This window comes from Haliotis cracherodii, unplaced genomic scaffold (assembly GCF_022045235.1).
Source record: "Haliotis cracherodii isolate W230 unplaced genomic scaffold, xgHalCrac1.p SCAF_8, whole genome shotgun sequence".
NCBI lineage: Eukaryota > Metazoa > Mollusca > Gastropoda > Lepetellida > Haliotidae > Haliotis > Haliotis cracherodii.
This window is the reverse complement of record NW_027266341.1, coordinates 3,211,769-3,238,897: the sequence shown is the minus strand read 5'-3', so window position 1 is coordinate 3,238,897 and position 27,129 is coordinate 3,211,769. Positions and strand designations below refer to the sequence as shown.

General features: G+C 38.8%; 3 protein-coding genes across 5 annotated transcripts in view; 1 reads left to right on the top strand and 2 right to left on the bottom strand.

The window, feature by feature from the left end:
- Positions 1 to 5,415, bottom strand: part of LOC139450736 (F-box/WD repeat-containing protein 7-like) — a 51,954-nt gene extending 46,539 nt beyond the window's left edge. The window contains exon 1 of one of the 2 annotated variants that reach the window (XM_071232553.1): positions 5,244 to 5,415. The gene's annotated coding sequence lies outside the window, so the exon portion shown is untranslated. Of the gene's footprint in view, positions 1 to 3,238; positions 3,326 to 5,243 lie in introns of those variants that run through there. The other variant, XM_071232552.1, reaches the window with a different exon arrangement.
- LOC139450737 (uncharacterized) lies at positions 5,301 to 12,127 on the top strand. Its single transcript, XM_071232554.1, has 2 exons — positions 5,301 to 5,629; positions 10,151 to 12,127. Exon 2 carries the CDS (start codon positions 10,160 to 10,162, stop codon positions 12,125 to 12,127), a length of 1,968 nt encoding a protein of 655 aa, XP_071088655.1. The 5' UTR covers positions 5,301 to 5,629; positions 10,151 to 10,159.
- A 5,530-nt stretch (positions 12,128 to 17,657) lies between these two features.
- On the bottom strand, positions 17,658 to 26,249 carry LOC139449709 (ganglioside GM2 activator-like). Of its 2 annotated transcripts, XM_071231220.1 has the most exons (5): positions 25,980 to 26,249; positions 24,697 to 24,873; positions 23,575 to 23,745; positions 22,155 to 22,291; positions 17,658 to 19,414 (listed from the first exon to the last, which is right to left on the bottom strand). In XM_071231220.1, coding segments are annotated over exons 1-5 (675 nt in total). In that variant the 5' UTR covers positions 26,169 to 26,249; the 3' UTR covers positions 17,658 to 19,413. The 2 variants fall into 2 exon arrangements, with proteins under 2 accessions (XP_071087321.1, XP_071087322.1); XM_071231221.1 differs by lacking the exon at positions 17,658 to 19,414 and having other exon boundaries at positions 22,154 to 22,291.
- Between the last annotated feature and the right edge of the window lie 880 nt (positions 26,250 to 27,129).

Below are 27,129 nucleotides of genomic sequence, written 5' to 3'. Positions count from 1 at the left end.
AACTGAAACTCAAACTTGAATAAACTCCAGTGCCATGACACATACATTCTAATCATAATCTAAAACATGTTCAAAACAACTAACATATGACATGCAACAGACTTCTTAGTAAAAGAACTGTGCATTGTCAACATACACATTTTCATAAAGCATGCCTGACTATGCCGAACATAGGCATATTTGAAAATAAGTCACTTGCCTGAAGAGACATATATTCATGATAATACATGCTACATGTGCTTCAGTGTGGCAAGTCATGTGGTAAGTACTAGAGCAAGAGCAAGTTGCCTTTCTACTGTTGCATAAAAGTGTTTTATAAATACCTTAACACATGGGTACAGACTATCCCAAATTTGTTGTGAGTCACTGACAGATAGTCTAAATGTTCTCATTATTACTTAGCATAGAAAGATTTGCCATCACTCCACATTTGACCACAAATGCTGAGACAGACCACCTTATCCCCACATTTTAGTTGGCTCTTACAAGCATGAGGTACTCGGGGCACATTCTTGACTGCAATCCCCAAGGTGTCCCCAGTGTCTTGGAACAGTTATGACTTTTTCAGAGTAAGCAGGTGTAGACACCATGTGTTCAATTATATACTGAACAGCATTGAAAACGCACCACCATGAAAATGGATGTATTTTTATCCGAGCTTAAGCCATATGAAAATATGTAAGTGAATGAGAAATATACGACGTTCTGGACGAAGCATGAAGAAGAACCGCTCGTCAAAACACATTCCTAAATATTTTGTGAGCGAAATCGCCAAAACGCATCATATTGTGTGCATATCAAGGAAAATGTGTTTTGTTTCAAGGGAAGCATGCAGAATAGGGCTACAAAAGACAGACTTCTAAAAGCCACATCACTTGTTGCTGCAGAAGTAAAGGGTACTGACACAAGAAATGCCAAGATTAACAGCAGAGGAACGTGAACGTGCCTTGGGCATGCTTCAAGTTGGTACGTCAAGTAGAGTCGTTGCACAACGGTTTCAATGTCATCATTCAACAGTCCTCAGGCTACTGAGCAGATACCAGCAGACAAGAACCACCAGAGATTGACCACGTCTGTGTCAACGTCGTGTAACTACACCACGTCAGGATCGCCATATTGTTCGTCGGCATCTTTGAGATCGTACACTTCGGGCTACCAAGACTGCAGCAACCGTACAAGGCCGACGGAATTGATCAGTGCTGACACCGTACATCGACGTTTCCGCTCAGCAGGGCTACGTGCTCGACGTCCATATGTTGGACCCATGCTCACTGATCAACATCGAAATGAATGTCTGAGTTGGGCCAAAAGGCATCGGTCATTGAAGATTGTGGCAGTGGCATGGTGTGCTGTTCTCTGATGAGTCGGTTGACTGCGAGTGCGGCGTCGACGTGGAGAACGTTACCACAATGACTGCGTTGTACAGACAGATCGATAGGAGGAGGGAGAGTATCATGGTGTGGGGCGGCATCAGTCATAACCATCGAACAGAGCTCCATGTTTGTCGTGGAAGAGTTAATGCCCTTTACTACAGGAATAACATATTGGCAAATACGTCATCCCATCCTTTCATCAGCACCAGGATATGCACACCTTCCAGCAAGATAATGCAAGAGCACACACAGCACGTTTCAACACAATACCTAGCGAACAATAATGTGCCTCTGCTTCCATGGCCAGCCCTGTCACCCGATCTATCGCCAATTGAACATCTATGGGATTACCTGGGTCAACGCCTCTCATGTCGTCCGCAAGTACAGAACCTGAGAGAACTTGAAGATACACTACGTCAAGAGTGGAATGCCCCAGAACACTATTCGCAGACTTATTCGATCAATGAGAAGACGTTGCATGGCCTGTGTTGCTGCCAATGGCGGACATACCAGATATTGACTTTTCATTTTACCCCTATGTGTCTTCCTTACACTGATGACGTAATTGTAATTACTGTGTGGTATTCCTGTTTCCTTTGTCATCTTTCTTAATAATCCGTCTATGTCTATTCTAATCAAAATTGGTCTTTGCTCAAGTTGTTTTTGTAATATTTCAAGATTTATTGCTGGTGTGTTTTCAATGCTGTTCAGTATATTAGCCCTCGGCCCAAGTCTGACTTGTGATTCGTGTAAAATAACTAGATTCTGGAACTTGTGAATGTAAACAACTTAGTCCATCAGTATTGCCACTAGTCTTGGACCCGCGGATGATAGTGGCAGTGTTCAGCACTTGTATGTCAATTCTGATGTATTTGGGTAAAACAGTAGTATTAATGCTGGCTACTATTAATTTCAGGAACTTAGATAATGAACTGAATCAATATTAACTTGTATTTTTAAGACTATTATTGTTACAAACAGTTATCACAATCATAACATCTTACATGTTCATTATATCAGACAGTACCAATAATACTGGTAAACATTTATCCAGTTGATAATGTTTGAAATAATGAGAATAACCAATATATTGCTGGGAGAACAGTGTATTTTGTTTCATTTCACTGGATCATATTATGCTTTGTGTGCATTTTTGTCAAATGTATATTAGGCCATAGGTGTGTATATGCTGCGATAGAAACAATTGTATTACACCCGTCCTTGTAATGATAACATATACAAAACCCTTAAAAAGCGCCAATTTCTACAAGTCCTTACATACCTAACTCTTGGGCAGTTCGGCATAAAATAGCAAGGATGAGAGGACTAGGTCTAGTGACAATTTCTATCAGTGACAAGTTTACATGATCCATATTCAGAAAACATTTATTCTCAACTTTGAAAATGAGAATAATCTTAACACAAAGTCTACCATCACACGTGTCCATGAACACGTTTGATAGTGACAAACTGCGAATTATTCACCGTTCTTTTCCGAAACGCAAACAATGAGAGAATGTCAGCACACGGGGGTTCTCGAGCAGGCTAATATTGGCTTGGAGAAATCATGTGGGTCGTCAATGCTGCATAAGCAACAATATCTACAACCATATATACGACATGTGTTTTTCAAAATACTGACTATGCACAATTTACATTCTCGGATTTCTGGACCTTTTTCGACAAAATCGAGGCGGTAGTGTGATCAGAATACAGACTTGCAAAATCGTAAGCACGAGACGGTTGGTTATAACAAATCCAATTTTACTAATTAATATGACTTCAAAATAATACAAATGACACTCAAAATAAAGATAAATGGCGAATCTTCAAAACTAGCGCATTGATCTTCAATTATATCTTACCAATACTTGAATATGAAGTCATCTTTACACTTCGCCAACTTTCTCAATCCAAGAGGCGGCCATTTTTGTTTTTCACTCGCAAATTACCGGATTGTCACGGAAATAACCGAACATCAAGGGGAGGTAACCACATTTCTACGTATTGCCAAAATGGCGTTGCGGTGTTAATAATCATCATCATCAACAAAAGTTGGTTATATTAAGTAGCTGACTAGTTTATACTTTCAAATGAAACATTGGATTGATCCTTATTATTATTCATTTGCTTTTCAAGGAACATCCAATGTAGAACATTGGATATACATATTTTTTGGACATACATATGTTTTGGTATGAGACACGTTGCTGCATTTTATCAACCGTTTCTGCATAGCCCACTCTTTAGTCGGCCAACAATGTCATGCTTAAAACCTTCAGCTGTTTTTTTATTATGAGTTTACAGTTTAAGACGCCAATTTATGGGCCTGCATTCATGAAAGATACATAATTGTAAATGCAATTGACGTCTTAATTTCTTTCTAATAATGAGTATTGTCATAACTTGAATTACCAAAGGAAAAGAAACGATACTGAAAAGTTATATATTTATCATTTACCCGTCTGAAGTTATATCTCCCCACAATCAAATATTTTCTCTACCATATGATAATACAATCAGAACAGAATACAAATATTTGAAACACGGGCTATATATATGCTTTAAATGTTCATTAAAGAAATGGTATTTCTGTTTAATTCAAGAAAACCCTCATTGTAGTCAATAAAACACGAATACAGATTTTTTTTTCGGTAATCATATCCTTTATAATTATCAAGTATCATTCAAGTGCATACAAGATATAGATAACAGTGAATTCCGCTCGGTTCGGACCGATAAAAAATGCGGTTTACCCAGAGGTCCGGATTACACAGAGTACAAAAAGTACGATAAAACGTCTTTATTAATCGCGTGCATATACAATCTACATCATAAATGAAATATTGACATGGGCTGGCATTATATACATATCAAAACATTCTTTACTTGAAAAAGGACTGCTCAGTCACAGTTTCGTGGTAAAGTATGTGCCTCACCATCGAGGTATTATTCATACATCCACAAATGCAACATAGAAAAATTTCAAGATTTCGTACGCTAAGGCGATCGTAACTCCAATACTTTAAGATGGACCTGCGGATAGATTTGGATAGATTGGATAGATTGGTGCACTGTCAGTATCACCTCCGTTCCTTGAAGAGCAAGCTATCGTTTTCTTTGAAATACATGTGATATTTCTGTGAGATTCTGGCATGTGCTGGTGTATTAACCCGTGAAGATCCGGGGTAGAATAGGTCTTCAGCAACCCATGCTTCCGTAACAGGACTGGGCTTGTCGTGAGAGGCGACTAATGGGATCGGTTGGTCAGGCTCGCTGACTTGGTTGATAAATGTCATCGTATCCCGTGGATATAGATGCTTATGGTGTCAATCACTGGGTTGTCTGGTCCAGAGTCGATTATTTACCGACCACCGTCATATGGCTGTAATATTGCTGAATGCGGCGTTAAACGACAAACAAACAAGCAAGCTGACGTACTAGCACTATCTAGAGCAATGTAATATTCACAATACATTCTATGCTATTTTTTATTGTCATCTATTACTTTTATACATGAGTTGTGAGAAAAGAAAGATATTTTCGATTGTTTTCAATTTTGAACTTTCATTACACTGTGCAACGATCAGATTTATTTTAGATTATCTTAATATATCTGCAAAATTATGAACATGTTAATCGTTATTAATTGGTGGGGGGGGGGGGGGGGAGGGGGGGGCAATATTCAATCAAATAGACACAATTCAACGACACATCAGCATATTTTAGCAATTAACATGTAAATGAACACAGGAATAGGTTCACACAATAGGTGAGAATCATTACCACATGTAACGCTAGGCTCACAGGGTGTTCAACAGAACACATGGCAACCATATTTTCCAAGCTACACAAGCCAACATGAGTTACCTCCCTTCTGTTATGGCACGGCACCCCGTAAACATCATCGTTATAGCCTACTTTATGTTCCACTGCCAAACACACGCAGCAGAATGTCTTGACGAAAGTACGCGATCGCCTTGGAACAATGAGGGGTAGTTATTCCCACTTCTTCAAAGAAGTATATTCAGCTGAACTTTTCACTTTTGAAAAGTTGGGATACTTCCACATCGATTCATGGCTCCTATTCTGGATTTAGGAACTTCGGTAGCTGAGGAAGAGGATTTTGAAATCCGACACTGCATCTCCATGGTGTTATCAGTGACTGGTGTCTCAGACGCTCTGTGATAACACGAGGCGCCCAGACGCACGGGAGGACTCCATTCAAAACCAGGACAAACCCTTGTTATATCCAGGTAATGGTTTTCTCAGTAACCGTTTTTTGATCGTTCTGAACATTATTTAGTACTCCCAACCTCACTTCATTTCGCCTTGCCTGCAATTGTTGCTATGCAGCGCAGGTGCACTCCTGAATTAGCCCGACTTTGATTCGCGATGACACATGCACATTGTTCGTTGTGGTTCCTAGTTTTATACACCCACACGCAGTTAAACCAACGTTTAGAAACCTTGGATTTGTGTCAACCTACGTGTTAGAAATCCACGAATCAAGATGTGAGTATTAATATAACCCTATACTCTATAATGTATTCATCATTAGGCCCATGGATCCACTCATATTATAAGCGTAGTCGATGATGTTGTATACTCTTTGAATTCCTTTGTCTTAAAATTGAATTAAATCTATGAATGCCTGATACTTATTTTGATTTTATGTCGAATGCGACGTATCCGCTGACTTTCCTGTTTTAATCCTCTAGACTTGCTAAGAGAACTAGAAATTAAATAAACAGTGCCAATATTCCACATTCCTGGTGCAGGACAAAGTCATGTCAGAAGACATAGTGTCCTGTAACACATTCTTCAAGTTGTTCATGTTAAGTTTATTTCTTATAAAAAGCATCACTTGTCGATAGCTTGTCAATACTTTCTGTCGGTGAATCCTGAAATGAGTTACAAAAGCTTGACTGTACATTTTCGATAAAATCGGGGATCATAGATGAGTTTAGGCCATTTAGTTTGCATCGTTTTGAAAGCCTTGTACCGCTTTGATAACGTTTGTATTTTGGGGTCAAATCAAGTGTATACTTTGTTTTTATTTTTTCCGTTAGTTTCTAACATCAACGTCAATTTTGTGATACGATTTTTTTAAATATATTTTTTTTAATTGTGAAGTAATGCACTGATTAGCAACTTCAACTTCAGCTGAAAAAATATAAGCAAAATTGTTCAAAATATGCTTTTACAGGAATATAATTAACCTTCCTAGTTATGTAATACGAAGTATGGAAGTCAATATACGACAATTTCCAGGAACCTGTACCCATTGTCTCTTTTATCTTTTATGATATGTGCGTGTTATGTTAACACACGAGGTTGTTACAAGCGCGCAATTGGATGGTGTTCAGGACACATTCTAACAGTAGAAACATATAACAGGTTTATGATACATTTTTGTGTCGTTTATGGTGACGATGTCATCAATCGTAGATGCTGTAGCCTTGCAGTAGTCTTTGGTAGGACATACCGAAGATATCCAGTTATTTGCTTTTCTCCTATTTAAACAGTACATGAACCAACCTACACATAATTATCTTCCACCACGAGCAGTTGGAATGAACTGAACTTCTTCTCTATCTGTGCATTGGCCATTACGAAAAGAAGTGAAGATATCTTACTTACTTACTTACTTACTTTGGAGATTTAACGTGCGCTTTCCGACCGATGCGTATTTCGCACACGGGCCCGGCCAGGCCATTTAATGTGTTTCCGAAAGGGGCGAAAGTGGTGTGTGCAACCCAAGAGGGGGCTTTAGGGGTTGCTTATATAGAATTTTGGAATTTTGAGATTTGGAATAGGTGCCGATGGGGTTGGGGAGGAGAACTAAGGGAGCTGGATGTGGTGGATGTTTGTTTGTTTATGTAATTTTGATTTGGTAGATTATAGTGTTTTTAGATGCGTTTTATTAGTTCCGTTTTGATTAAGAATACGCTTAAGGCCTTGAAGTTTTCTAGTTTATTTTGTGGGTTTAGTATTGCTTCTAGAGTGAGAGCCTTGTTTAGATTGAGGGTGGTTTGTAATGCGGTTTGATGTGTTAGGTGGTGTGTGCAGTGGATGAGTGCGTGTTCTGGGGTTTCTAGTTGTTTGCAGTGTGGGCAGTTACCTGTAGTATGTTTTTTAATTTTTTTTAGATGGTTATTTAGGTTGGTGTGTCCTGTTGAAGATATCTTGAACTCGATCCAATATGTATACATATGTGCATATGACACGTGAATACAGTTCATATCTTACTATGCTGAGGTGTTGAATCATTTTCTGCTCAAATGTGAGATGTTGAATCATTTTCTACTCACAAGTGTTCACCTGAACCCGACTTCAGTCCTACCATAAAGATCATCCGGATTAAACGTTAAAATCACACGCGCTTATCCCATTGTTCTCTTAATCCCCAGTTAACAACCTAACTGCAACTATTCGCGTTGACCCCAAATGTCTGAAGGTCCACAAAAGTATGACAAGTGTAAATCAGTACGACTACCATGACTCCCATGTGTTCATACAAGACCACTGTCAGTCTGGATTTGGAAAGGATACCGAACATCCATCTTCCAAGTTTCCATCCTTGCCGAACTAGGCTGGTATTATGGAGTTACATTTTGGCTGGACTAACGAGTCTAGGCATAGTCCAATCAAAATCGCGCAATGAAATCGAAAATCGGTCCGTAAACTGTCGTGCAGATTTCGGTCTATTGCAGGATTTGTAAAAGCATGTGCACCGCCAACTCGTTGTCAAAAGATATTTTCCAAATCTTCTCATGTTTTTAATCAAGGTGCTCTCGTGATTTGATGCACTTTTCGACGTAAGACCCGTTTTATCACAATATAGATCTTGATTATCGATCAGATCGTCTTGACTGGGCGCCGTCATTTTGTATGAAGCAAATGCAAGTGATACGAGAGTCGGAAACTGATTGGCCCATATGAGAGGCTTAGAAGGGACATAATTTGTAATAGCCACTGGTGGCGCTACGATCGAGCCCAGGAATTCCAGCCTAGTTCGACAAGGGTGAAAACTGGACTTTAAAAGTCAGTAAACTCTCTTGCCCCGTGAAGATGCCGAACATCACATGATGTATTTGTTCTTAAAACATTAACATATTCAACAAAAAGTAAAAAGAAAAAGCTATACACTTTCCTTGTAGACTTTCCAAAGGCCTTTGATTCAGTTGACAGATCAATACTCCTAAGAAAGCTATTATCCAATACAATCTCAGGAAATGTATTAAAAATATTATCACTCCATAATGATATCTCTTATAAAGTGAAAACTGACAAGGGCATTTCCCGATCCGTTAACTCTAAAATCTGGGTAAGACAAGGATGCATTTTGTCCCCCACATTGTATAATATATTCCTCAATGATCTTCCACATTATATCAAATCTGATGGTATAATATGACACTTAATGTTTTAACGATTTATCATCTTTTGTTTGCCGATGACTTAGTACTATTTGCCGCTTCCCCTACTTGATAGTCTAAATGTATTTTGTGCAACAAATAACCCAAAGACTAATGGTGACAAAACAAATGTTGTAGTGTTCCGCAAATCAAGAAAAATAGAAGACAAGAATACCAGGAACGTGGGTGAATCAAAATACTGGCAACGGATAGATATAAATACTTAGGAACAACATTTGAAGCAAATTGATAACTTAAAAATAGTGCTAAACCACTCCTGAAAAAGGGCATAAGGCCCAACACAACTTCAGTCTACCAATTTTAACCAATATATACCTATAGCTCCTCCTTGCAAATTATTCAAAACATTAATCGAGCCAGCAATCCTATATTATAATGAAATCAATCCCCCTGAACAACTTTGTTTCATTTATCCCCGAGAAACTGCAGCTCAGATTTTGTAAATACATGTTAAATGTCAACAAAACAACAAACAACTGGGCAAGCCGAACAGAACTAGAATTCTATCCTCTTATCTACACATTACGAATAAAAATAACGAATTTCTATCACCATGTTGGTTCTTCAGAAACATAATACTTCAGAACGCTTTTGCTGAAAGTACATCTTTGGTGAATAATAGCTTCGGATGGGTGTACCAACTCAGTATATTCTTAGAAAAACACAAACACAAGTGACGCTAAGTATGTATCTAGTTACCATGGCTACAGCACGGTGATGTTTCCTCCTATGCACAAGTGATGTACAGTGTATTTCACTTATCTTTTACTTTTACTTTTAAAGTCAAATTATGATATGTTGGTTGCATTGAGCGTGAAGGGTATTTTAAAAATGATCGTTCATGGCCATTTTGTAATTGAATTTATGAATGAAATTATTGAATATATATAATGAAATATGTCATTAGTATGATTGTCATTCATTACTACGTTATATAGGCACAATGTTGTATGCGATCATGGCACTTATAATATGGTATCTTAATAAGTTCGACCCTTATACGTTTCCTGATTTTGTGTTAACTATTAATTTGAATATGTAAAAGCTTTACCAGTTAATTGCTCATTATTATGTCTTAACTATTAACTATGAAATGAAATATATAAAAGCTTTACCAGTTATTTGAATGTATGTGTTGTCTTTTCCTATTCATATATTATAAAGTATTCCTGCCTTTGCCTGAGATCCACGCTGTTTTAAGGCATGTAGATCCCGAGTTAGGGATAGCACACGCCAATCACCCAGAGGAGATCTAAACTACGTATGTCCTATATTATATGATGCCAGTTATAGATTTGATAAACGTTTGACGTATCTTTGTTTTTCTTCCAACAGGAGAACTCCATGGCACGGGTCAGAAAGCTTATTCGACTCTTCCTGGCCTTAAGTCTTGCTGGCGCCATAGCAACCATTATGGTCGCACGCTGGATCACTCCCGTCGTCCCAGTCAGTCCTGTGCAACGACTGTTCATCGCCACACAAACTCCTCCACGTCCTCAAGGGTTCCTGGTCGACACTCCAGCATGTCGCATACCCAACCTGGATCCCTTCGATAGCTCTATTTCACGATTTATTCGACGTCGAGGGAAAATTCTGTGTTATGGGAAGCCGTCCATTACATACGAAGATGGCAATGTACTACGAATCAACTGGACAACAGTGAATGATTTCTATGAAGGTGATTTTAAGTACTGTAAATATCAACCAATCACGCGAGGGACAAACCAATCCGATTTTCAGTTCTTTTACGGCAAGTTTGGAGACCCCTTTCACCAGGATGTTGAGATTTCAGATGAGTTCTTAAGAATCTATTGTATCAGCAAGTCTGAGGGTACAATTAACACCAATTTCCATTCGCTGATTATTCCGAAAGAAGCCGTGGATGAAAGATGTGAGAAAAATATTAAACGTCATGTAACAATTAACAAACCAAAGGAAATAATGAATGTTTTAATGGTTGGAGTTGACTCAATATCCAGATTAAATTTTATGCGTCAGATGCCGTTGTCGAGAACATACCTTCTTGAGGATTTAGAAGCTATAGAAATGTTGGGATACACCAAAGTTGCTGATAATACGTTTGTCAACATTGTACCAATGACAACGGGCAAATTTGTTGCCGAACTACCTTGGAATGAAACGATGTCAAGCAAACCGTTTGATGGCTTTAATTTCATATGGAAGAATTTTTCTAACTGTGGGTATAGGACTCTGTATGCTGAAGATGCTCCTAAAATTGCTATTTTTACATACTTAAAGGAGGGTTTCCACATTCCGCCGGCAGACTACTACAACAGAGTGTTAAGTATTGCGATGGAGAAACATAAATCGGTCTGGAATCATGATCACAACTGTGTTGGTGACAGGTTGGAGACAGACATGGTGTTGAAATATGCCGAAGATTTCTCCAAACTTTACCGAGACAAACCGCACTTTGGATTTACATTCATAACGAGGCTCAGTCATGACAATGTTAACGACGCAGGCGCAGCCGATGATCCTCACTTCCGGTACCTTCAGCGAATACACAAGTCCAACCTTCTAGAAAAGACGATTTTGATTTATTTTAGTGACCATGGAAACCGCTACGGGAACATACGGAACACTTTTGTTGGAAAACTTGAAGAGCGTTTGCCGTTTATATTTTTTGTACTTCCACGATGGTTTAAGAAAAAGTATCCACACTTAATTGAAAATATGAAGAAGAATTCTCACAGACTGACGACACCGTTTGACGTGTATGAAACTCTGAAGGATATATTGTACTTCGATGGGAAGGTTAAAAAAGCTAGTGTGACAGATCGAGGTATTAGCCTGTTCAGTGAAGTACCACGTGACAGGTCATGTGACACTGCCGCCATCTTGCCTCATTGGTGCATGTGTTTCGAAAGGCAAGATGTCCCGGTGTCCTCCGTTAATGTTACTAACGCAGCTAAAAGTATCCTAAATCAGATCAATGAAGAACTTTTCTATTATGGTCATCTTTGTGAAGTTTTAGAAATCCAAGAAATCAAAGAAGCAGTTTTAATGAGTCCAAATAAACGGGTTCTTCATTTTGAACAAAGTTTGAATGACGTCATCAACAGGACTGTTCACTATGGTAACAGAACTGAGGCAGTGTTGACATATCAGTTGACGTTCGTGACATCGCCCGGGGGAGGGCTGTTTGAGGGGACGGTCAACCTGGACGAAACAACTGGAAGATATACCATTGCAGGTGACGTCAGCCGTATCAACAGATACGGAGACCAGTCAATATGTATAGATAATTTCTATTTGAAGAAATATTGTTATTGCAAGAGTGTATCATGACAATAAATAATATATTAATTATTTATGCAATCAAGCGTTCACGATCTTTAGCAAATAGTGTTTAACCCCATTACACCTCCATCACAGCCTCATGTAACCGAGTCTGTAACTGACAAAGCAGTGGTATATGAGTATTGTTGTATACTGTCCTGTAGGATCAGACATATACCTGTGATATATGAGTATTGTTGTATACTGTACGTTAGGGTCAGACAAACCAGTGGTACATGAGCATTGTTGTCCATTGTCCAGTGGGATCAAAGACACCAGTGGTACATGAGCATTGTTGTCCATTGTCCAGTGGGATCAAAGAAACCTGTGGTATATAAGCATTGTTGCCCACATGAGCATTGTTGCCCATTGTCCAGTGGGATCAAAGAAACCTGTGGTACATGAGCATGGTTGTCCATTGTCCAGTGGGATCAAAGAAACCTGTGGTATATGAGCATCGTTGTCCATTGTCCAGTGGGATCAAAGAAACCTGTGGTATATGAGCATTGTTGTCCATTGTCCAGTGGGATCAAAGAAACCTGTGGTATATGAGCATTGTTGCCCATTGTCCAGTGGGATCAAAGAAACCTGTGGTATATGAGCATTGTTGCCCATTGTCCAGTGGGATCAAAGAAACCTGTGGTATATGAGCATTGTTGCCCATTGTCCAGTGGGATCAAAGAAACCTGTGGTATATGAGCATTGTTGCCCATTGTCCAGTGGGATCAAAGAAACCTGTGGTATATGAGCATGGTTGTCCATTGTCCAGTGGGATCAAAGAAACCTGTGGTATATGAGCATCGTTGTCCATTGTCCAGTGGGATCAAAGAAACCTGTGGTATATGAGCATTGTTGTCCATTGTCCAGTGGGATCAAAGAAACCTGTGGTATATGAGCATTGTTGCCCATTGTCCAGTGGGATCAAAGAAACCTGTGGTATATGAGCATTGTTGCCCATTGTCCAGTGGGATCAAAGAAACCTGTGGTATATGAGCATTGTTGCCCATTGTCCAGTGGGATCAAAGAAACCTGTGGTATATGAGCATTGTTGCCCATTGTCCGATAGGACCAGACAGACAGACGTTTACCACTTTATCTCAGATAAATTACAAACAACACAAAAAAGACACTTACTCAAATTCACCCTTTGACATGTTTGACTTATTCACTGTGGTAGATATACCATTATACAAAAAATGTTTTAAAACACACATTACAAAAAACAAAACATTTCTTAAATGAATTTGTTGCACTTTTAATCTTTTGAAAATAAATATGAGTCTTAAAAACATACTATTCTGCACATAAAACAGACATATGGAATATGATGAAAGAAGATTTCGTGATTCTGTTGCATTGTCTTCAAATTGTTCCTAGTAATGTTGTATCCAGTTCAACATCATTCTGAAAAAAGAAGAACAAAACACATTGCCAGACAAGAAGAGATTTGTGTTTTAGTTGAATATGGATAAATCAATCATTTTAATGACCATAAACAAAAAAAGGGGTAATTTGTTGCAGTTTTGGCAGATAATACTAAATATTATAGTAAGTGAGTGAGTTGGCTTTAACACCGCTTTTAACAGTATTCCAGTTATATCGTGTCAGCTTAATGTGGGAGGAAAGCCCGAAGTGATGCAGGTCTGAGACGTTTATCACGAGCACGGGTATGATGCTGACAAACCTAGAAACATAATCGGGGCGAACCGGGAACCCACAATCATAGGTTTCTGGCGTGCCTAAGGGACGCAACGCTGCACAGCGAATCGCGGCGCCTTAGACGACTGGGCCACCGGTGTCCCCGAACACATTTGAAATGATATATGGTGTAACAAGTTATTTTTCGATGTTTTCCAATTCCGTGACTCATTAAAGATTATGTCCCGGTGAACAGTCATGATATGAAGTCTTCTTTACACATGTCATGGTACAAACAGACTTTGAGTGACTTAAATTGTTTAACACTGAATATGTAGTATTTAACGATCACAGTGGAACTTCCCCCAAATATTATAATCACATCATGGTTGAAAGCAGTTATGACCTACATTTACTGTAATATTAAGCTGATAGCCATGAAGTCTTCTCAAAAACACAAACCAAAGGTGCCAGCAGGTGTTAGTGCTACCCTCCAAAATCTGAAATCAATCAATTAAAGGGGGCTTTGATCGGGCAAATAGACAGTCCCAGCAAATTGGATAAAACAAATATCTAACATAAAACGATAAGCCATATTATTCAGCGTTGCAATTTATCACTGGGCTCTAATTACACTTATATACCTCTGGCATCATTGTCCCTTCAAAGGCGGATTAAGACTGAGCTTTCCATCCGAGGCAGAGGTGGAAGCAGGAAGAGGAAGGACACGAGGTCTGCACGTTTATTGTGTGTGGCAAGTAAAACCTATAATATGTTGGTGAAGTGCAACACCACCAGGTCAAGGTAGCTATGTTTTGAGCCTCATCTGGAGAGGATAAGTTGGAGGTGGAGAAGCAGATGAAATAGTAACTCAATAACATCAACGCCGCTTTGAACAATATAAAAATGAAATCACGACTTGTCAGCTTAAATAATGCTTGAGGACCTGCGCGGACGGAATCTGACATGCCAATACACATTATCGAGGCTAATATGTGATTCGAACTCACAGTTAGCACAGTTGCACTACTCATTGAGACGACTCTGCACAGCGACTTGCGGCGCATTAGACTGGAGCTGATGGATAAATTTTCTTCTTTTGGATTGGGGCAGTGTATTACACATGTTAGAGTTGGTGACTCGAATCGAACAGTGTTATATGAACATTGTTGTACAATGTCCGATAAGATCAGACAAAGCTGTGGTATATGAGCGTTGTTGTACAATGTCCGATAAGATCAGACAAAGCTGTGGTATATGAGCATTGTTGTACAATGTCCGGTAGGATCAGACAAGCAGTGGTATAAGAGCGGTGTTGTACAATATCCGGTAAGATCAGACAAAGCTGTGGTATGTGAGCATTGTTGTACAATGTCCGGTAGGATCAGACAAAGCTGTGGTATATGAGCATTGTTGTGCAATGTCCGGTAAGATCAGACAAAGCTGTGGTATATGAGCGTTGTTGTATAATGTCCGGTAAGATCAGACAAAGCTGTGGTATATGAGCGTTGTTGTACAATGTCCGGTAGGATCATACAAAGCTGTGGTATATGAGCAGTGTTGTACAATGTCCGGTAAGGTCAGACAAAGCTGTGGTATATGAGCGTTGTTGTACAATGTCCGGTAGGATCAGACAAAGCTGTGGTATATGAGCATGGTTGTACAATTTCCGGTAGGATCAGACAAAGTTGTGGTATATGAGCATTGTTGTACAATGTCCGGTAGGATCAGACCATGCTCTGGTATATGAGCATTGTTGTACAATATCCGATAAGATCAGACAAAGCTGTGGTATATGAGCATTGTTGTACAATGTCCGGTAAGATCAGACAAAGCTGTGGTATATGAGCGTTGTTGTACAATGTCCGGTAGGATCAGACAAAGCTGTGGTATATGAGCGTTGTTGTACAATGTCCGGTAGGATCAGACAAAGCTGTGGTATATGAGCATTGTTGTACAATGTCCGGTAGGATCAGACAAAGCTGTGGTATATGAGCGTTGTTGTACAATGTCCGGTAGGATCAGACAAAGCTGTGGTATATGAGCGTTGTTGTACAATGTCCGGTAGGATCAGACAAATCTGTGGTATATGAGCGTTGTTGTGCAATGTCCGGTAAGGTCAGACAGAGCTGTGGTATATGAGCGTTGTTGTGCAATGTCCGGTAGGATCAGACAAAGCTGTGGTATATGAGGATTGTTGTACAATGTCCGGTAGGATCAGACAAAGCTGTGGTATATGAGCATTGTTTCACAACGTCTTAGGATGCAAAAGAAAAGACAGGGAATAATTAGTTAACATTTAAAAAAACAACGTTTACTGCTGCATTTAAAATAAATCCTTCGTTCGAACACATTATTAATGTTACATGGTGCGTCATGTTGTATTTCCATGTTTTCAAATTCTGTGAATCATTAAAGATTATGTCTCTGTGAACAGTCATGATATGCAACCCATGCTTGCCGTAAAAGGCAACTATGCTTGTAATAGATGACTAAGGGATCGGTGGGTAGGCTTATCGTATCCCAATTGAGTTGGTCGATATCCGTGATGTTAATCACTGGATTGTCTGGTTCAAACCTGATTATTAGAAGTGCAAGCGAGATGAATATGCTGCTTAGAAGTGCTCCCAAGAAGAATACGCTGTTTAGTAGTGCTCTCAAGAAATAGTCGCTGTGACTTGGTTGATTATGTGTCATCGTATCCCAATTAATACCCATTATGTGAAAATCTAGACTGTTGTTTTCCGAGAATGTCAATATATTCCAACCATATCACAGTGGCCAGCAAATAATACAGTCTAGGCCAGACAAGCCAAAGAATGAGTCACGTCCCGCGCCATCAGGGCGTACAGCCAACATTGTGCCAACAACACAATATGTAGGATTTCTGTCTCTAGGAACAGAGCGAAATCAGTGGTCACGCATACACGCAACTGGCGTATGTGGCACATTTTCGACAGAACGTCACTTGACATAGCATTTTAAACATAATTATTTTATAAAGGTCTTAAAAGACGGATGACATATTGAAGGTAAAGTACCAATACCCAGTGTGTAAATAACACACAAGTAAATATTCAGTGGCTCAAAACATTAACTGGACTGGACCCTTGGAGATCACAATCAATTCAATTAGACAAACACATGCAACATTCAGCCAACATATAATCTTATGGTTTGAAATATTTGTCCATTACAAAGAAATGAATACTGTAAAAGCATCCATTGCGTCACTTTCCTTATACTTGGTTCTAATGTGTCAATAAGGGGGACCATACCCGTGCTCGTGGGTTTCACCGAAGTGGTAAACGTCTGCGACCTGCATCACTTCGGGCTTTCCTCCAACATTAAGCTGACACGCTGCGATATAACTGGAATACTGTTAAAAGCGGCTTAAACCCAACTCACTCACTCAATAATGGGGAACAAGCCTATACTAACATCCCTTGAACTATGGTAGCGACAGGAATGTATGTACACATCCAGGATCTTGAATGTGGGAGCTCACACTACCAAAGAGTGAACCTGTACACATGGCAGAACTGACAAATGCTGACACTTGAAAGAGGCGGGGTACTACATACTCTCTGGATCCACCAGATACCAGAAACAAGAACAGCAGACAGTGGTCAGCCTTTAATTATGTTCAGTTAAAGTCTGCAGCTGATGTTTTCAAAGAAAGACAAACTGTGGAAAATGTGCTGCATTGGTAATCATGGAACACGAGTGAGGCCCAGTAACACTGATGACATCTGTTCTACAGCCACCCTGCATTACTGCACTGTATATTAATCCACCAACAACTAGTTCTGACAGTTGGGAGTACTCAGAACAAGGAGATAACCGTACTTGGAGGCTAACTGATGAAAGACAAACAAAAACAGATTTCTTTTATAAAATGTTTTATTCTTAGACCAAATTTCACACGATAGATGTACACTGACAATGAGTATTTGAGTGAGCCTGAACTTCCACCACCCTTGGCAATATTCAAAGAACATTAGGGCAGTGGACACCAAGAATCAGCTGCCCCAAAATGTACCCATGTGGAGAATGAAACCCGGGTTTTTAACCTCCAGGCTACCCAGGGCTCGATTTAGCTATATAAAATATGCACAAGTGCAGCCTATTATTGAAAAATAATACCTAATGACTACATGCGCAAAGTGCATGTCAAACTTTTTCAAGTTTGTCCCTGACTAACCCGTATTTGTTCCCACAAAACATCTTTGATCACACTCATACTTCTAAAGTATATTCGCCATACAAACATCACTACTCCCTTTGTTAAGTGTAACTTGTCATGCTTTCTTAGGCTTGACGTCACCATACTATGGGTACTTTACGATAATGTGCATGTTCCTATTACGCCTTACAGCAATATGTCATTAACTTGTGTGAACCTGGCAACAGACCGGCTTAGGTTTCAACTTAAATTTATGGGACCAGAGTGCAACCTGGTTTTATCTGGTGTCCAAGTCAACGTGCACTGCGCAAGTTTAATCAAGTTCTTTAAATCGAGCCCTGATACCCAAAGGCCAAAATGCAATGAAAGCAGTGAGAACAGGAGCACAATTACTTCACAGTATTGGAAATAAGCCCAAGATGTGGTCATTGACCACTGACAGGCTATTATGAAAAAACCCTACTTTGTCAGTTGGATCAATAAAAACAATATAAAACAAAATGAAATGCTGTTGATTTAAAAAACCCTCTAGTTCACACATCTGATACAGGAAACAGTGTTATGTGTTGGGCCCATGAATTAATGATTATAAACATTTCACTGTATCCTTCGGGTAGGTCTCTGTGTTTACTCCACAAGTATCCATGCAACAACGACATTTCATCATAACCAATCATCATCAGAAATATACACTGCTCATTGCACTTCATTTATACTCCACATACAAACAAATACCAGGATAAGAGAAACACTTCAGATGATCAATAGTCTCATATACCTTAGCCCTTGGTTAGTTTGTCAAATGATGATGAAGTTTTGATGGCTTTCATATACTAGCATTATTAAGAAATATCATTTATAATTACAGGCCACACTTGTAAATGACACAAACAAACCACGTATCTATGCCAGGGAACTCTGATTAAAAAACATTCATAAATTGCATAAAACCCATTTGTATACATTGCAGTGTCAAGAGTTCTCTCCCTTGATAATTATGATAGCATATCACAATGGCACGCTCATTTACAGGTGAAACAGGGATATATTTTTTTCATAATTTATTTCGTATGTAAACTGCATATAAAAAATAGTAGCAATCTCAAAAGACCTCAACTTGAAATTTTATGCATTGTTGAAATCAATATTTTTTTATCTAAGATAAATTACAAACAACACGAAAAAGACACTTACTCAAATTCACCCTTTGACATGTTTGACTTAATCACTGTGGTAGATATACCATTATACAAAAAAATGTTTTAAAACACACATTACAAAAAACAAAACATTTCTTAAATGAATTTGTTGCACTTTTAATCTTTTGAAAATAAATATGAGTCTTAAAAACATACTATTCTGCACATAAAACAGACATATGGAATGTGATGAAAGAAGATGGACAATTTCGTGATTCTGTTGCATTGTCTTCAAATTGTTCCTGGCAATGTTGTATCCTGTTCAACATCATTCTGAAAAGAAGAAGAACAAAACACATTAATGAAATGTGTTGCATGCCGTACCAGACAAGAAGAGATTTGTGTTTTAGTTGAATATGGATAAATCAATCATTTTAATGATCATAAATTTAAAAAAAAGAAGTAATTTGTATTTGTGACGGTGGTCTGTAAATATTTGAGTCTGGACCAGACAATCCAGTGATTGACGTCATGAACATCGATCCACGCAGTTGGGATCGATGACATGCATCAACCAAGTCAGCGAACCTGACCACCCGATCCCGTTAGTCGCCTTTTACGACAAGCATAGTCGCCTTTTATGGCAAGCATGGGTTGCTGAAGACCTATTCTACCGCGGAATCTTCACGGGTCCAGTATTGGTATGGACTTCAGACGTGAGACCTAATTGGGTGATTGGCAAATGCCATCCATGCATTTATTGTGATTGTCATTGATATTATTGATAATTTTATGCTGAAATGACTTGATCCAAAATTCTGCACCTTGTTACAAGATTGACTTGGAAGCAATATTTGAGTGATATTATTCAAATCTGGACAAGGAGATCAGATCAGTTTCCTTGTCCAGGGCCTGATGGACAAAGTTCACATGTTAACACCACAGTAAATTCCTGTGAAATGTACAAACAATGAACCCCTTATGTATCATGACTCTACAGCTGCTGGTTAAAATAATGCTCTTTTTTTGAGATTTCTCCATTCAGCCAGATTGTCAGACTATTGATCTCCTGAGGTGGCCAATCAACCAAGTACTATCCATACCAAGGATCCATTGTGACATCCAGTTTCTATGTAGGCTGAACATTTCTATGTTCTTATGACATAAATAGGTAAAATGCCATCCATTCTGCTCATAGTTTTTGCATACCGATATTCATTGACCGAGTCTGGTTTTATGTTGATTGACATTATTTCAATGATATCATTGCATGTCAGCCTCATGTATGAAAATACCAAAAAGGCATATTGAAACTGAGATGAAAGTTTCTGTATATGAGTGTATATATAAGCTAAGATTGTGTTAGTAGATAGGTAGCAAACAATGGTTCTTGCATGGCAGCAACATCCCAGTTGGGAATACCAAAACTTGGTTTCACACAATGACATTGTACTTTGGACCAGGGAGAAGCGTGGTAGAGTGTCCCAAGTACCCCATTGCTCGTTGTATGAGGGGACTAAATTGGAAATCTGTGAGGAATCTGGGTTAGAATAGGTCCTTCGCGGTCGTAAGAGGCTGCTTAAAGGATCAAGTGTTAAGGCTCAGTGCAATCTCATTAAAATCATAACATAGTTCTTGCTATCGCAAAACAGAGATCTGAGGACATCCCATTACGGGTCACGTCAGAATGACCTTTCATCCAACCAATTAGAGCGTCGCTTACCAGATAATGAAAGTGAAACTTCTTTGATAGGCATTTAGAAGTTGGAGTACTAAGTAAGGATAGGAACAATTGTAATAAAGAAGTTGTTCATCCATAAATTCTTATCCTTACTTAATGAAAGTGAAAGTCGGAATGTGTTTTCTAATCATGCAACCTTGAAATATTTAACAGAGGGTATTCCGAAGGACAGTTATGTGTTTTATGATTATATCCATACAATCTAGGCCATCTATAAGCCTTTCTTTTTATCAATTTTAAATTTTTTATTCGAGATATGTTTCGAAGCGTCGTCGCCAGTTTGAAACTAGTGTTGTAAAGCTCGAGAAAGCTGCCTTCTGAGTGGCTATATCCATTTCTTGTCAGTCATTTCATTGGTCGGTCAAAGTCCGTAAAATGTTGTTCTGACGTGACCCGTAATGGGATGTTCTCAGATCTTTGTTTACTGGTAGCGAAAACTAATATCTGACTTTAATGAGATTGGGCTCAGTGAGTTGGTTGGTGTCGTGTCAACATACCCTGTCACATAGCTGGAATTTTGCTGCGTTAAACAACAGCATGTTTTTTGCAGCATGCTCTCAGATTTATGACACTGTTTCTAAGTTTTTGTTTACGTTCTCATTGTTTACTGTTGCCAGTGCCATGTGTATTGTAGACATCCGACAGTTTCTGTTGCAGTCTGTCAGTTTTCATTGGCTGCTGATGAGGCTGGTAAATGGCAGCATCTGGTGAACACCTGTTCACATCTGAGTCATACACACTGAATCAGTGTCAACAAATAGTGCTCTCTGGCCATGATGACAAGAAAACTTATGGTAGGCCATGCATGTATGTGTTGGTGGTATAGTGAAGCGTTTACTCTGAAAAGGAGCTATTTGTAGGACCAGGCTATACAGCAATGTTAGAATTGTGGCCATCTCAAGTCCAACTTCATGTTCTGGTAGACATTGCAACTTTGCACACAGCAATATTCCAGCTATATGACAACAGCCTGTAAATAAGTAAACCTTGACCAAAACCAGGGATTGATTTTAGGAACAACCATCCATGCAACTGGGGTATGGTGAAACACAATCTTCTAAGTTACCAATGAACTCTCCGCCTTGGGGATATCATGTCTTTAAAGAACTTGTGATATAAATGAAGCCAGTTACATCCATTGAATCATAATATATCCAAAATATGAATAATTGGGTATTGAGCATGTTAAGTATGTCCTGAAAGCATTTCTGTAAAATACTGAAAACTGTATTGATTAGGAAGTAATGTCATGTTGAAATGAGGTACAAAGAGAAAACTAAAAAATTCAAACTTTCAATTTCTTCAAAATAGTTCATGAATATTAATACTTACTATGCAAAAGAGGCATAGATGTCATAGCAGCCACCATCGACGGCACCATGGGTGAGGTTGGCGCGGATGTGGTAGTCGCCAGATGGTAAGAAGCTGGCATCAATCTCAAAGCTGGCACCAGGAAGTGTGTATGTACCCTGAATATAAAATAGTTATCAGTGAAATATAAAGAGTCAGTCTTATATCCCATGGCTTATAAGAAGATAAATGAAAACAGAAGGTTTGCCCGTATCCACCATGCAATTAAAGTGTCAAAATATTTTTAAAAAATGGTTTTTTTTTTTTCTTTTAATGATAAACTGACAATGGTAAGACTGATGTATTCGTATGGGTACAGGTACACTGTGTCAGACTGATTGTGTGGCATAACTTCTAGTGTCTTATCACTAGTCTCAAACAAGCAGCCATGTCTAACTTTCAGAAATTTTCATTGAAAAATACAAACGTTTGGATTTGACAAACTGCAGTGGATTTGTGACTGCACCCCTTCTCTTGTAACAATACCTTTCTACTTGACAGTGACGTAGCTTAATGACATGTCTCCAGAGGCCTTTAAATTCAAAGCATGAATTTTATGGAACAGATGACACAAAGATTGTAAGCCATAAGCAGAAGAGGACGTAACCTCTACACGAGACGGTCCCCTATCTCATGTACAAGTGACCACCTGAGAGGGGGTCTGCGTGACTGTCTGTCAGTGGAACTTGGATTTCTGCATATTGCACAAAAATGTCTCTACAAGTGTTATTTATGAAAATAATAAACAAAATTAAGTACAGTTATTGATCATTGTACTAGTTATCAAATGACATTAAAAAATCTCATAAGAAAAATAATAAACAGTCAAATTGGGAGACAAATGTGCAAAAATTAAGCAAAATGTTCTGTTTCTGACAACACGTTTCTCATAAGTACATATACTACTCAAAAGAAGTTAAGGATCACCATATTCTTTCATATTGGTAATGTTAATCTGTCATAGCATGAGAGATTAAGTATTGTAATATGGAAGAATCAGGTGATCCTTAACTTCCTTTGAGTAGTATATTTTTCAGAAATTATTATGTAGTATTTTCTAAGAGCTTATTCATCAAAGAGTTACAAAATATATGAAATGTTTCATGCACACCAAGTTAGGACGATGCTGTTTACTATTTAAGTTGTGCCAGCACAACACATAGAAACACTGGCGTTTGCATATGTAGAAAACATACCAGGCAAAATAAGATCATTGCACATATCGCTTTTGTTTCCATTTTCCATTTTTTTGTGCATAGTGTTTAAGTATAAGGGTTTTTAGATTTTTTGGGAAAATGGAAATATAAACAAAACATGCGGCAGGCTTTATGATGATGCGGGTGGTGCCTGAGAACCAAGACTATTTTTTTTTAGCCTTATTTATCTAGCTTAATATACTCACTGCATTGAAGGGACATTTGCATGGTACATTGGCTGCCTTAAACGAGTCAGGACAATCTCCAATCTGATTGAGCAGTGGGCAGATGTCATCGTAAGTGCAGGAGCCAATGTTGCCAATACACGGCAGCTGAATCCAGCTCCCGGCAACCTGCTTCTCCAGCAGGACAACTCCCTGAAAAGCAACAAAAATAAAACAGACATTCATCTACTGTATTTAATTCAAATCTCATTACTTTATAGCATGATTATATCACAGGTCTTAATATGCAAGTGAAAGGGGAAGGCTTTGTATAGTCCTGGACCCACATGCACACAGCCATCTTAGCACTAAGAGTATCGTAAGCCTATGTTAAAGTATGGGAGATGCAATCATCTAAGCGCAAGTGGGCCCAGGTGACTTATCAGTGAGAATTGTTAGGAGGCATTATGTTGAACTGGAGTGGCTTACAGCATTAAGTGTTTACACTGGTAATCATTCAACTATCTATTTCAGTTTTTCATCTTTAAAAAAAGGAGTTCGTTTAAAATGTCCTTAATATCTTATAAATCTAAAAGCATTGTACAAACTTATGAAGCTGCTGCCACCATTATGGAACTTCTATTTTCGAGTAATTTTTTTATGTTAATGGTCTGATTTTTGATGTTTATGGATTGCTTTGACATTCAATGTCATGATTTAATCATATTAAACCTAACAAATGCATGCAGGGTCATTTTTTCTGCTTATTTTGAGCTTCATCTCCCTATTTTCCAACTTGAAACAGAGTCGCATGCCCCTGTATTATATAATTTGTACCAATCAAACAAATACGTCCGACAGGTATCCCTTGTACTGCAAGTGTTTCTCTTATCATCTTATTCTTACTTGACAATAAGTCCAAGATTATAAACTTGATAGGACTGGGATAGTGAGAGTGAGTATTTTTTTTATGCCGCTTTTAGCAATATTCCAGCAATATCACGACGGGGGACACCAGAAATGGGCTTCACACATTGTACCCATGTCGGGAATCGAACCCGGGTCTACGGCGTGACGAGCGAACGCTTTAACCACTAGGCTACCCGACCTCCCCGGGACTGGGATAGGATAACAAATGAATGAAAATTTGCCAAAACAACCCACCTTAAGCTGACTTGCTACTGTCATGTTGACGCTGATGCTGAAGGAGACGGTGAGAGTTCCTGGCAAGGAGATGGGGTCGGGGGAGAACTTGATGTCATTGATGAGCAGGTTCTCCACAGACTTGTTGCCACAGTTTGCCCATCTGTAATCTGTCAGACGAGTGCTGGGGTTCAGGCCCTGAACACAGTTAACAACTATAGTACATTATGATCTTAAGATAGTAAAAAATCAAGCAAAAAAACAATCAAATCAGTCAAACAACAATGAACATCGATTTTATTGTTTCCCTCTACATTAGGGCATTGCTTTTAATAACAGAATTGAACATTGGTGCAAAAAAACAACATGTTAATTGGTATATTAGTTAAATAATACTTTTAAAAATAGTAACAATGAGGGGGAAAGACAGCTTGTTATTAGTCGGGTGCCTTAAAAATGCTTTGATCAGTATTTCAGTTACATGATAGCAATACCAAGTGAAGCAAATCATTTAGAACTTTGGAGAACCTCACAAGCACTTGTATGATGCTGACAACCAAGAATCATATTCAGGACAATTCTGAATTTTAATTTCAGGCTAGATCACATGATTGTGCCACACAGTAAGGCACACAATTATGTACCACTTGGCCTCCCATGCCCCAAGACTGTTTGTTTGTTGTTTAACGCCGCACTCAGCAATATTCCAGCTTTATGAAGGGGGTCTGTAAATAATCGAGTCTAGACCAGACAATTCAGTGATTGACATCATGAGCATCTTATGACAAGCATAGTCGCCTTTTTGTTTAAGGCAAGCATGGGTTGCTGAAGACCTATTCTTCCCCGGATCTTCACGGGTGCCTCGAGACTTAAGGAGTTCGGCACACTACATTTCAGATTTGGTGATTTCAGATAGTCTGTTAGTTATTAGTGAGTGAGTGAAAATGGTTTTACGACGCTTTCAGCAATATTCCAGCAATATCATGGCGGGGGACACCAGAAATGGGCTTCACACATTGTTAGTTATTAGGTTATGGTTTCCATACTTCCTCGAATAAACACTGGGAATTCAATTAACTCCAAGTAGAGTTTATGCATGGAATTTTCCCCATCATTGTCTCTGCGATGAAACATTAGCGGTAAAGTGGGTCAGAAAGAATTATACTCCCTGGTGTTTGAACAAGGAAATATTTTTAACTCTGAACTATAAGAGTAATAAATGTTAAAAGAATTCTGGGCCTTTCGTAAGGTGTCATGTTGCAATGACAGATGTTTTTTCAAACTGAACTTCATACTTCACTTACCATCTCCTTGTACACCTGTAGGGGTACATTTCTGCTGAGAGTGTGAGGCTTCATAACCAGTTGCATGAGATCCTCCATTTCAGATTGCAACCTGGAAGTTATCCTCAGAGGGTCATACTGTAGCACCGCTGCGAAAGCCACGCCAAAAGCCAAAAAGGCAAAGGCGACCACACTTGAACAATACTTCATGTCGGATTGCAAAATACAGTTGTCACTGGAACGACTTCGAACAGCGTAACTCACAGCCCGGCCGGCCTACACAATGTATCATGTGACTCTGCACGTGATGATTACTTTCGTATTCAGGCTACTTGACATACAACTGTTTCAATGACTCTGTGTTTTTCAAAAAAAGGGAGATTTGATCATAGTATTAATTATCTTTCTTTTAATTTATAATATTCATCAATAATGTTTAAAAATAACATGATTTAACTATGTTATCCATTTATATTATTTGTCAAATGTCTTAACCTAATTGAATATCAATAAAAGTAGTTTAAGGGAAAATGTGGCTACTTCGGGTCATGTTGAATCCTGTATTCAAAGAGCCATAATGGTAACGACGTGGAGAGGTGACTCGTCGTCTTGTTTGATTATATTTTTGTTTGGGCTGAATGCGGGTACTCTAGAACAGTTGTTTGAAAGGCTGCTAGGCAACAAAGGCACTACAAGAGCCTGAATCTAGTGACCCCAAAGCGTGTAAACCAAGCGTTTGGTGCAATAGGCCAAATGCCGGGTGAAAGTATAGTGGTCTGGCTAGTACTAATATCAACCCTAATATATCCGCGGCATAAGGAAATGATTTGCTGCAAAATCACGTAATTCACACTAGCAAAATGAGGTTCCTCGTGAACATCAGACGAATGTCCCGTTTCCTTGTAACATACAAACATACTACCACTGCGGTATCGCCTAGCACAGGAGTGATATTGACGAGAGCGTAATTGCAAACATGGTTCAAGATATAAACAGGAAACGAAATTGTTAATATTGTTTTAAACATGCCATTATTGATTAGTTTTTGGGGGGGAAATGATTTCATTGTAAATTTAATCTGACGAACAAAGAGTTTGCCGCCGTGTTGATGCAACGCTTGAAAAGGTTTCTTGTATATTTTCTGAAATAGTAACATGAATATGGAATATGA